Source organism: Colossoma macropomum, unplaced genomic scaffold (assembly GCF_904425465.1).
Source record: "Colossoma macropomum unplaced genomic scaffold, Colossoma_macropomum, whole genome shotgun sequence".
Classification (NCBI taxonomy): Eukaryota; Metazoa; Chordata; class Actinopteri; order Characiformes; family Serrasalmidae; genus Colossoma; species Colossoma macropomum.
Window position 1 is genome coordinate 114,522 of NW_023495761.1, and position 13,363 is coordinate 127,884.

The 13,363-nt window shown below is 37.5% G+C and overlaps 1 protein-coding gene across 1 annotated transcript in view; it reads left to right on the top strand.

Moving 5' to 3' along the window:
• pibf1 (progesterone immunomodulatory binding factor 1) overlaps positions 1 to 13,363 on the top strand; it is a 54,292-nt gene that overhangs the window by 14,240 nt on the left and 26,689 nt on the right. The window contains exon 10 of the mRNA XM_036563469.1: positions 78 to 176. Within this exon, the coding sequence (XP_036419362.1) occupies positions 78 to 176 (99 nt within the window). The remainder of the gene's footprint in view (positions 1 to 77; positions 177 to 13,363) is intronic.

A 13,363-nucleotide genomic window follows, 5' to 3' on the forward strand; every position in this document is an offset into this window, starting at 1 on the left:
ATTGATCCTCCAGTTCAGATTTTTTGCAGTGAGTTTGTTTTTGTGCATCTGCAATTCATTTTATTACCTTTCCACAGAAACCTTCGGGAAGCACGAGATAACGCAGTCCTTGAGAAAGAGCGAGCTGCGAGTGCGGAGAGGGACATACAGGCCAGATATGACCAGCTCCTAGAGCAGTGAGTTTCCCTGCCTCCACAATTAACCTCTTAATGTTTACCCTCCAACAGGGATTTGAGAGCACCTTTGGCACACTCACTGTTCCTTTTATTGTTGTTGTTTTAAACATTTTGGTATTAAAATGTCCTTTATTTTTTAGGCTGGTAGACCCTTTGATGCTACCAGCGTTGTTATGCGTATATGGCGTGGTCAAACACGTGCGGGGCCGGAGTAGTACCATAGTGCATAATTATTTTTAAAAATACAGTAAATGTATGTTACTCATTAATACAAATCTAAAATTCATTTATGTTCAAGAACTGCAGTTGTGATTGACTAGCAGTATAGTGTGTGTATATATAGATCGCTCTACCAAATTGCTTCAAAGCCAGAGTTGAAAACCTATTTCAGACTTTTAACTGACTCACTAAAATCCTTTTGCTCTGAGTGATCCTGTACCACAATTATGTTTCTTTTATTTGAAAAAATCATGAATTGTCATAATACATTTTTTAGCAGTTTGCTGAATAGAAGGCTCTGACAAAAAAGCTAACACTGTTACAGTGACTAGAATGCCGTCAATGCAATTGATGAAGTACATGGTACATTGAGTGTCTCTGCTGTGGGGAGTGGGAGAGGTTGATGCCAGCAGTTGAACAAATTGGCATTGAAGATAAAAAAGATGTTTATTTCTACAATCAAACTACATAAAGCAATGTGTGTCAAGCAAGTTAGCTGCACATGGCATGAGTGTCTTAGTGAGCACAAAACAGACAGCGAAGAGGGAGAAAAGTAAACAAAGCACACCTTAAATCCACTTATCATTCATAGCACTTTACTTTAGACAGCTGCAGATTTTAGGATATCCTGTTGGTGACCTTCATGCAATTGTCAGATGAGAAATGATCACTACATACACAAAGTTTTTCATGAGACTGAAACACTTTTGCTAGTTTGTGGTTCATTGCCAAAAGCCAGAGATTGCATGTTTTTTATCTTTAGGGACCCGATGGTAATATGCTGGACTACACCTGGATTTCTTTGTTCTGTTTACTGTTTATACAAAATAGAACGCAACACCTTGTGTTATATCTTTGTTGTTATTTGAACTGCAACATCTAGACAACTGGCCTACAGTTACGCAGTCTTAGCTATGTGACATCTGTGTAGTGACGGAGGAGCACTACAAAGCAAGGCATTATGCAGATGATAAGGTAGTTCCAATTTTAGCTTAAATGTTTAAATAAGGTAGATCTGTGCTGTTTTACACTTTTTTCTTTAAACTTAACAATGTAAATTTTTGATCGATTTTCAAAGCAAAGAAAATTTACAGAGTTGAGTTTGGTGACAATCCAGTTCCAGCATTTGTTAACATTGTTAGCCTAGCATTTCCTGCTGTAAAGTGAAGAAGCAGATGTCAGATATCAATCATGTCTAGGCTGATTGACTGCAACTGGGGTAAGTGATAAATCATCTTAATTAAATTTTTTGCCAAAGTGTTCCTTTCACAGGTTGTATCTTTATAGGGGAAAGACAGGTTTTCTTCCAACTGCAGCAAAATTACAGTTTACCTTTGGCATTTTGAAAAACTTGACCTAATTTTGCTAAGGTCATAATTATTTGTTAATTGTGTTCCTCACACGGCTATTTCTACTGTACTGTACGTACTGAACGAAAGTTCATTTTCTTTAGGATGTCTTTCACTGCTCACGAAGCTGTACATTATGGCCTTGTCTGAATTCCTCCTGAAGACCTTGGCAAGGACTGATTGCTGACGAAATCACAGATGTTAAATGTATTGTTTCTCCCCCCGCGGTTGCCACCGTACGTCCTGTGCGTTTTAAAGATATGACAGTTTTATTAGCTCACTAATCAAAGCTCTGTTACTGTCACTCTTTCTCCAGACAGAGAGATGATCAAAAGACATACAAGTCATTCCTTTGTTAACACGTGTTCACATGTTTCTTTTGTTTATTTTTTTTAAGCTATTGTTTTCTCTTGTTTTTCGTTGAGAGAAAACAGAGCAGCAAGGGTGTCAGCTCAAGTACAGCCAGAGACGAGAAGTAAAAGAGAAGTCTTTTGGACGCTAATACCTATAATTATTTTTGATGGCGGTATTCTTTAAAGGACAGTCAGACACGCAGCGAATGATTCCCACGTTTTCTCAGACTTAAGCATGAGCGTGTCGCCAGTGTTTGACACGACAATTGTAATAATGTCATCGTGGATTTTTTTTTTTGTTCAGTATTAGCCCTTCATAGCTGAGAGTGAATCATTTAAGCCCTTATATCCAGTTAATGTAAAGTACATAATCCCTTTATTAATTTAATCATGTTCTTTTTGTTTCCATATCCAACTGAATTTTTGCTTCCATTTTCATGGTATGACAGCTGCTTTTTTATATGAAGACATCATTAATTTTAGATTTATATCAGTTTTTTGTGTCCACCACTGTCCACTCTATGAGACACTTCTACCTTGTGAGTCTACCTTGTAGGTGGAAAGTCAGAGACAGTAGCGCTTCTGCTGCTGCACAGTTTGTGTTGGTCATCCTCTAGTCCTTCATCAGTGGTCACAGGACGCTGTTGGCTGGATATGTTTGGTTGACTGTTCTCAGTCCAGCAGTGACACTGAGGTGTTTAAAAACTCCAGCAGCACTGCTGTGTCTGATCCACTCAGACCAGCGCAACACACACTAACACATCACCACCACATCAGTGTTACTGCAGTGCTGAGAATGATCCATCACCCATATAGTACCTGCTCTGTGAGGGTCCATGGGGGTCCTGAGCACTGAAGAACAGGGTAAAGGGGGCTAACAAAGTATGCAGAGAAACAGATGGACTACAGTCTGTAATTGTAGAACTACAAAGTGCACCTATATAGTAAGTGGAGCTGATAAAATGGACAATGAGTGTAGAAACAAGGAGGTGGATGCCTGATCTCTGTGTGCGTGCGTGCGTGCGTGCGTGCGTTGCGTGCGTGCGTGCGTGTGTGTATTTTGGGGTGTTCCGAAACAAAAAAAAGCAAACGTTGGTCTGCAGTTAGTCCTGGAGGACTGTTGCAACACTGCTACATCCTATTTTGCAGAACTGCCAAAGATATTAACATAATTAAGTTACAACATTTTGTTTGTATTCTGTAGTTTCCGTAACTTGACACATTATGTTTTTTTAAGTGTATTTGTTGAAAACGTTAAAAAATAGCCCTTACACTGCCCAATATCTGAATGACCTCAGTTGGGTTAACAGCAACAACAGTAGACAGCATAAACCAACTGAAATAACAGATAAGTGATTATTTTACAACCGGTTCAAACTACGAAAGTGAGAGTGAATAAATCAAGCGATAAGGGTGACTGGGCAGTGCCTACAAAGAAAAGAGGTTGTCTGCAGCAGTGTATTCATGACACTATAAAATGACTACATTAGTAGTCAACAGTAATAACAAATGATTCAAGTTCAGAACATGTACCACTATGCACATCTCAAAATGAAGTGATTTAACTGCAGAATATCAAAGTGGTAGCCAAATTGTCAGGGGGGCAATCCACCTGGATCATAATGTCAATGTAAACAGTCTATGAAACCACAAACATTGGATCAGACTTGGCTAGTAATCAACATCAGAGTTCTCTGATTGGATTGAAAGAAAAAGAACTGGATCAGGACATCTTATAATAAACATAACAAGAACAAAAACAACAGAACATTTTTAAAAAAGTTATTAATATCTTGGTTGGATGAATACAGTTAGAAGAACCCAAGTTTGATTCCTGACTTCTGTTTGCACTCCAGCCATTGCATAGGTCTATTCAGTTCCACCAGCGCACACATGATTTAATATAAATGGCCCATATGTCATTTGAAAAGCACCTCTGGTCATTTTACATGTTTTGTTGATTTTCTAAGTGGAAATAAGTTACCATATCCTGTACAGAGAACACACTTAGTGTTTGTTTGCTGAATTTAACATATTGGTGAAAAAATGTAACACGTGTCCTGTGCAAAAGTTATGGCACATTTTATATTTTATGCTTTGTCTTTTGTCTTTTCCCAATATATTAAATAAATAGACATTGTGCACATACACAAGTGTCATCTTTATGTCTGTTCTCTATAGAGGATGTGTTAACTTATTTTCACTTACAAAATCAAGAGTAATTTAACTGGGGGTGTTCAAACTTTTGCACGCAACTCTACATATATCCACCTTCTCAGTCTACAGCAATTCAGCTCCTCTCATTCACACTGATGTTCTAAGGAGTGTTTTAGCCTGGACTTCTTTGTGAATAAGGCACAATGCAGGGCATCCAATCAGAACCAAGCTCATCTACAAATATCAGTCTTAAAGGCATAAGGGTAAACTGAGGTTGGAAAACAGTCATTTAAATATTAATTACAACTGTTTTGGTCCTTAAAACTATACAGACTTTAGAAGTGGGCCTCCAAGAAAATGTAGGATAATGGGCCCTTAAATGATGTGTTGATTACCTGAAGCAGGTACTGTATTGGAACTGTAAGTCCAGGGTTTTAATAGATTGTTTACTAGTTTATTAGTATTACCTTATTGTTTTCATTTTAAATAACAAATAAGTGCTTACTGCTCAGATCAATGGCTTTACCTATGGCTCAGACTTTCACACAGAACTGTGTTTATCGTTACAGTTGAGAAAATCGTTTTTCGTCGACAGGCCGATATATAGGGATGTGATAAGCCTAGTAATGATGAAATAAATGTTTGTAGAAGTAGTTTCTACTGTACTGGATTTAAAGAAAGCACTGTTACTGAGTCATAATTCCGTGCCTATGTCTGAACTTGATGTAGTATTGGGAGAAGGGGGGCTGCCTATATGATGACTGCTCTCGGTTAGGTTTGGTAACTTCACCAGCCAGTTCTACAAGCTTTAAGGCCTTTTCAGATTTGAACTGAAGTGCACTGAGTCAGTACTAAAGGCCTCTTGAAGGTACACCCTTGTGCAGGCCCTGCCCTTCAGCAGGGGCTAGACCACTTAATGGTTCTTGGTTGCTCCACACTAGCCAGGTTAGTTAGAACAGAAGAAGCCTTTGAAACCCGTCAGGCATTGGGTGGCATACGTTCTCCAACATTGGGCCAGCTTCATTTAAAAATGAATAATGTGGTGTTTACAGTATAGCCTACAGGGTAGAACGGGTGCTGAGCATAACTCAGGAAGGACTCCAGCCAGATGTTTCTCCATTCTTGGCTCTTGGCTGAGATGGACAGCACTGTTTATAAGAATTGTTATTCTGTTGTATTGTCGTATGTTATTAAAAGTTGTTCGTCCATAGAAAAACATTTTCCGATCATCTGAGGCGCTATGAAACAGAAGTGTGGAAGTGCAAAAACAGCATACTAGCTCCAACAAACGTATTTGCGATTTATTTATATATGTATTTATAATTTGTCATTTCTCAGCACTCTCAAACATTGAAAAGAAGTTTGTCCTCTGCATTTAACCCATCCTGTGCAGCTGCAGTGCAGCACCCGGAGACCAACTCCAGTTCCAAATTCCATCAGCTATTAGCCAAGGCTTTAATGTTTTACAACATGAACCTGACAAGAGTCAAACAAAGATACAAAACACGCATATTTCTGTTATAACAACAATACTTTTAATAGCCGTAACATTAGGAAGCAAAATGCGTGCATGTTTTTATCAAGTGTAAAGTTACTGTTTAAACGGCAAATAGAAGCAGCTTCATTGTGATGACTGGATCACAGAAGTTAGCTAAGCTAAGTTTGCTTGTAGCTAGAATGGTCTCATTTTACACTGGCAAACAATAGCCTACTACATACATACAACATTCAGGTGATTTATTTATTTATTTATTATTATTATTTTTTTTAACTTTCAAATTGTATATTTGGCACACTGCCTTTGTCTTGTCATAATTTAATTTAAAGTGTTCCCAAACAGCTGAGCTCTTTGGCATTTTGCCTTTCCTTTTACGTAGCCAACGTGAACTGAAGCATGACGTTTACTGCTGTGAGAAAGTGGGATGTGAGGTGCCTAAGCCGAGATGGTACTTATTTCCACATTTTAACATTTCAATTTAAAAAACATAAATATAGTACAAGAATGTGCTGACAAAATGTATTGTAGTGAGATCAGAAAATGGGGTACGTGTTATTTGGGTTAATTTTCTGCAGTGTTGTTTTCTGGGACAGAAAACAGTGACGGCGGATCGAGCCTTTTGTTTACACTGATTTATGCTCAGGGAGAGCAACGTCAGTCTACCGCTGGCAGCCGAGCAAGCTAGACGTAGTGGGGCTTGGAGTGAATTTTTAGAAAAATCGTTGCGTGTGAGGCAAGGCTAGAGCCAAATACAGCCTTAAAGCTTAACAGTTTTTGTGGAGCCACTGTGTCTTCTTCAGTAGCATAAAATGCTATAGTATTTTGCAGTTTACCTTTATTAATAAAATACACTTGTCCCAAAAGTGAAAATCCGATTACCTACCCAACAAGTGAATATAAGAATAGTCGGGTCCAGCCCCATTCTGTGGTTTAAGTTGTGTTTAACCACAAAAATATAAGATACACGGATGCATATTTGCCATTTTGTGGCTTGATGAAAATCTGAAAGTATGTTGGATACTTATATGTTATGTCTGTTCTCTGTGGAGAATGTCTACTTGTAATAATTCAACAAATGTAATTTGGTCAGTGGAGAACTGATAAACTTTTGCATATGGCTATTCATAACTCTAAGGCTGTTCTGATTTTTGTAGAGAAAATTCTTTCCACCATGCATGTAACCGGGATTTTTTTGTTTTTTAATTGTGAAGTACAGTATAGCAATTAAAGCGACTTGGTTCTCTCTCTCTCTCATTGGGGTAGTCTAACCTTATTCAGAAAGTTACAGAAGGTAAACTGATCCATTATTAGTCCTTTTGCATGATGGATGTTATCTTGACTGTGAGTGGCTATGATTTAGTGAAGGCAGGCAGGTGCAAAACATAAGGAAAGCCCCTCAGGTCATGCATAGTAATGCGCTGGTTGCCTCCTCTCACCCTGTAAACTGCGCCCGAGGCCTCACATAGCGCAGCCTCTGGGGTATACATGATCTGCATGATTTGTGAAGTTACTGCTTGGTGGCACTGTTGGCATCACAAAACGTTCAGGGGCACATACAGCCCTCCCCGCGTAGACACCACAGAAAAACAACTTGGCACTAAATCAAAGGTAATGTATTGTTTCCTTGTTAGATTGGGCCCAACATTCCACAGCCTTTGCTTGCTGTACTTTTCGGGGTGGTTCACTTGTTTATTCGCTTGTCTATTTGCTGCCAAAGCAGGTGTAGGCTAGGTAATCAAGTTGTGCAGTACCAGTCAAAAGTTGGCCACTGCTACTTATTTTTATTTATTTACTTGTTTTTGCATATTTGGTGTGGCTAGGCCTTCTAAGCCATCAAGCTTGGTGTCATTGGGCCCCCTCCAACCCCCTCCAACAGACTTCATCATATTCCTGTTAGGTGGACATTGCCGAACCCTATACGGAATCATCTATAGCTCTGTTTATCGTTCTTGAAAGAGCTACCATTTCTTCCTTTTTACAGCTTCCATCAAATGAGTTGAAACCTATAGACCAAATCAGAATGTTTGGAAACATGAACATTGGCTGTACTTCTGGGTGCATAATGCATCCAGTCAGTGGTGGAAAGGAGCTTGTTTCAAGTAGCAGTAAATAAAAAGAACAGACTGAACCAGAATATGGTCAATAATGGTAAAACACTGCTGTTTTGGGCTGTAATATCAAACGTTTTGGGGGCAAAGAGGGTCCATGTAACAGCTATTAGCGTTATTATAGCAGATTAAATAAAGGCTACTTTGAAAATTATTTTCTTTCATTAACCCTGCAGTAAAAAATGAATGGCTGCTGCATGCTCATGATTAAAAGACAAAAAAGTAACCACACACAGTGCAGTTAATCGTGAAGTTATCAGAGTTTAAAATATAATATGACAACATTAGGAGCATATAGTTTACCAGTATTTAATAACGAATATCTAGAGGTACACACCAACTTAGTATTTAGATGTTTCACAACAAGATCACTGGAAAAAGTTGACCTTGGCTAAATGACTCTCAAGTAAGTATCAGGATTAGTACAAAATCCTGTTGTATCAGTGCAGCGCTTCCAGCGATATCCACCCAGAAGTAAGTCCTTTGTTGTGATGTAACGCTGATTTGGTCTCAAAGGTTATGGAGTTTCATTGTCATAATAACATCGTTTTTAAATATGTATCCACAACAAAATAAAAAAGTAATTTTAGACTTAAGTGTATACCAAGAACTTGCTGGATGCTGAGAAGTACTTGTTGTGGCCCGTATGAAAAGAGAATATTATTTTTAAAACCTGACCTTTGTGTACTGGCAATAAATTCCTACCTGCATCTTCTTTATTTCCGTTTCCCTCAGAAAATAATATGATATAAGCATTTAGATCAATATATGTTTGAGATTATGAACATCCTACATTCAAACAGATGTCCAAATTTTTAACTGGTACTGTAAATGGTGCAATACCCTTTGGAGTCGACCGTGTAGACCTGTATCATCATCGTCATTTACACTAGGGTATGTATTTGTGACCCTTCCTAGGGTTGTTTCCCTGCTCCACTTTCTTCTCCAGTGGCGAGCCCTTATTTGCTCATGTCACAGGCTCGTAGTGTCACTGCACTCCAGGCGCATGCCTTGCATTCCAGTGGGTCCTCGACGCACAGTTGTTGGGCATACCCCGCGTTTTTCCTTCTCTGGGGCAGGGATAGCTCACATTCACCCAGAAGCTGGCTTTAAGGGGTGGCGTTTGGAGTAACAGATGCTGTTTTACCGCTGTTGCCCCCTCCCCACCCCATACACCCCCTAGGGCTCCATCTGCGGCTGACCGGTTCCGCCACTTTGACAAGGCAGAATGAAAAATGCAAAAAGGAAATCGTAGGTTGTATTGCATCAGTCTGCGTAAATGGCCATGCTGAGTCAGGGCTTTTGAAATGTGTGAAAGTTTTCAGGGATAGAGACAAAACGTGTCAGTGGAGGAGTAACGTCCTAGCAAATAGCTTTTGCATTGTCTTCACATTCATGTGAAAATGAATGTTAATGAAATGAACATTAGTGTATAAATCTTTTAAAAATGTATTGTATTTATTCTGCCTGTAGGAACAAAACCACATCTCAGTTTTTTCACATATTTATTTATTTGGTTTTAATAAAATCTTTTTTTTTTGTTTTTTTGTTTTTTTGACCTAATTTGAAAATTTCAGCTGCTGTTTACATTCTGCCTGAGTTTCTTGACAGTCAAACTAAAAGAAATGGACAAAAAACATTTTTTCACATTTTTTAAACATACAAGTGTAACAAAAATATGGATTTCGGTGTCTAATAAGTATATTAAATTAACAAAAACCCAAAACACTGAACACCTTGGCGAAACAAGATTTATTTCTCATCAAATAAAAGTCAATAAATAAACAAAAAGGGGGCATATACACCATTTCCTTAAAGCTTTGATGTTGTCAACTGCCCTCTCTAAACTTTTCCTGAAATAACTAGGAATAAAACTATAGAAGAATTGATTTGCGAAATCTATTAGAACTAGCACAAATTGTAGCATCCTAGAAGGCACCACCCACAGCCTAATGTTTTTATATGATTTAAGACTGCGAGTTTTGGCTGTTTGAGTTTAAGAAATTTGATAATTGTTACATTTGACAGTTGATATCACGTTTATTTTTGACCATTTGACAATATCATATCAGTCAGCAGATTACTGCTTAACTAAAATCATTGGAGCCTGCTTAATATTCGATCATAAATTGCTGTCAGAATTGGTATTGCCATTAGTTTCAATTTTCATACTTGTGGTCAGCATGGTCAGTAAAAGAAGCTACACTAAGTGCTACCTGTTGTTGTCATGCTTCTGCTGTAGTTTTGTTGAACATCCATTCCATAATGCAACTGTCAACTATGTAGGCCTAACTGATACACCTGGTACAAACTGGTAAATGTAAACACAAAATTATTCAGACCACTCCAACCTTTAGCCTTACTTTTTCAAACATGTTAAATTCAGCAAATAAACAGTAATTGTGTGTTAAAATGTGCAGAGGTGTGTTTTCTGTAGGGGATGTGCTTAAACTTATTTTCACTTATGTGGAAAAAAAAAAAACATATAGTTTGCAGATAGCTTCATGGAATGATAGTTATTGTGGAAAAAAAAAACATGCTGTTATCCCACATAACAGCACAGGTAGAACGCTTCAACCAATCAGATTGTGTTATCAGGATGTCAGAAGTGTTCTTTAAAAAAATATATGCCATGTCTTGTTGAAAGGATTCACAGTCTATACTTGATAGTCTTGTTATTGTTGGACTAAAGTTGAGCATCTGCTTATTTTGGAGCCTGTAAGTCTGCAGGCAGGTTCATGTTAATTTATCTAGTGATATCTGACACATTCTGTTTTCTCCCATATTTCATTCATAGTGGTTTTGCGTTATGTCCAACAAGTTCACTGCCTTGGAATATTACGCAGATTATGTATGGTTCATTATTGTTTATCCTGGAACATCTTAAGTCTTTACCTTATGTTTTTATCTTAAGTTAAATGCTTAAGGGGTAAATTTAGTAACACATTTTAATTAAATTTTTGCAACTGTGTAAAAAAAAAAAATTCTGTACTGAAACTTAAACCTAGGGTTAAAAACTTTTAAGAAGAAGTTAAAAAGAATTTGCATTTCTTCTTTCTTTTTCTTTTCACTTTCAACTTAAACATTTCCCTAAAAATACTAATTACTAAATACAGGTTTCCAGCATTTGACAAGGCAGGTTAAATCAGTCCTTTGGCTGAATTACTGCAATCAAAGGGTTTAAGTAGGTTTTAAGTAAAAGGAGGAGTTTTTAAAAAAAAGTTTTAAGCAGGCATCTCTGTCATCACAGACATAAGGCGTTGACTTTTCTAAAAAGACCTAAACAGGTAGAGCTGCATTCTTCATATTGTTAGAGATGACAAGCCATCCATTAAATACACTCTAAAGTGATCTGTTTGAAAGTTGACACCCATGATAAGCACACATTAAGCAGGGATTGCTCAGATGTGAATAGGTATTGATTACGGTTTTAATTTAGCACATTGGAATGAGTAACAAAATAAATAAATTTGTAAATAATAAAATTGTAATATAAGCTAATATCATCTTTAAATTGTTTTTGGTTACTTTGAATTTACAACTTTATTTATGGTTTCGTGGAACTGCAGATGCTTTTCCCACAAAAAAAGAGAATCTCTTGCACCAAAAGTGGTTTGGGCTCGGACAAATCAGATTGACAGATTAGATATTTTAGCACTTTTGCGATCATAATGCATTTGTTTGACCACACCTAGCGAATTTCATGCCTGTAAATAAATTTAGCACTGTTAAGTTTACGTATTGTTTTTAAATGCCCCGATCATGTAGTTTTCAGCGGACAGCCATGTCTTACTACAGTAGCAGAAGAATGATTGCCCCACACACTTGTCACTGGCCAAATGACATTTGTTTTCAATGTTTTATTAATAAATAAACCAAAAACACTAAGGAAAAAAGGAATTTTGTGAATCATTCAACGGATTTAGTTGAAAACACAGTTGAGATCAACAAATAATTTGAACGTTCAATTTTGCCATTAACAAATCAGTCAAATGTTTCAGTACTGACTGTTTCGATAGTGGTAATTTTAGCTCATTTAGAGCATTACCCAAAAACACCAGCCAGTACATGACTACAAAACACAGCTTTAAACAGTGCACACATACAATCATAATATTTTTCACTGGAATGCAAAAAATAATTGCAGAAAATGTGTTTCAGTAGTGGCATTTCTTAAACACTGATTTTCAGACTTTCTGGCACCTTTACTTCAAAACAGTGGGAATCTAATTGCTCACCATGTGGCCATGAGGGACGGGGGTGCAGTCTTACTTCCTGCTCTAAAATGCTGGAATTTAGCTAAAGGGTTGATGACTGGTGCTGAATCGGTCCTTCTCTAGTCACTGTATAATTCCGTACGTGTTTTAATGGATGCTTATAGTGTAAAAACCCTATTTTCCTTGTTTTTTAAATAGAAGAATTTGAAAAAGTATGTAAATGTCAATGGTTCAAAATGTACCATTCACTGCATTGTTCATACAGTTTACACATGGAAACTAAGCTGCAAAAACAGCCTGTTTTGATTTTATGGCATCTGCACATGTGTCACGTTTACATATATCCACCTAATTAGCAGTTTAGCCCTGCCCCGTACAGTCTAAGATTATAAGAAGTTTCAAGCCTGTACTGCTTTTTGAATGAGGCATAATACAGAACATCCACTCAGAACTGAGGTCATTTACATAAACCAGCCTTAAAAGCACAATAACAAAACAGGCTGTTTAGTTCTAAGGGATAGAAAATGGTCATGTAAAACTGAATCACTTGTTTTTGGTACACAACCCAGCTTAACTACACTGGAAAACATAAAAGAAAAATGTAGGATATGGACCCTTTTAATGTCTTCACTATTATTTTTAATTGTGGAAAATGGTACAGAGAAAGCAGCGTGTCCAAACTTTTGTTTGATACTATAAACACTACACTGTAACCACAATATGAAGGTGCATTCGTACCTAAGCATTGCTTGGCAGTGCAAAGGTGTTCCATATCAGTCCAAGTTGATGGCTATTAGGGTTGCAACGAACAATTATTTTGATGGTTAAATAATACACCAGTTATTGTTGAGAAATTTTGTATCATGACGACTAACGATCAGTGAATTGAAGAGAAAAACTCCTCTCAGTACAGAAGCAGAGAATATTTTGGATTAGACTATATGAAAGACCGCACTCACACCACTACTGTGGAGTTAACAGACATTTTATTACCGTTGCCACAGGAATACCATAAAGCTTCTCCCCATCCTCATTTTTTGCTTTGTCCCTATATCTGTGGATTAATGCTGTCCCCATTCCTGTGCAGCTCTCTAGTATGTTCAACACCATTCGCAATTCAGTGATCAAAAGAAAACGTATTTCAAACTGGAGAACATTACAGCTCATAACCAACTTTGTTGACAGCTAATTTGGTCATTGATTTCAGTCAACTACACTGGTTATTCTTGGCATCCTAATGGCTACGTTGTTCAGCACACAAGACGACTGACTGTGGTGGCTTCTGC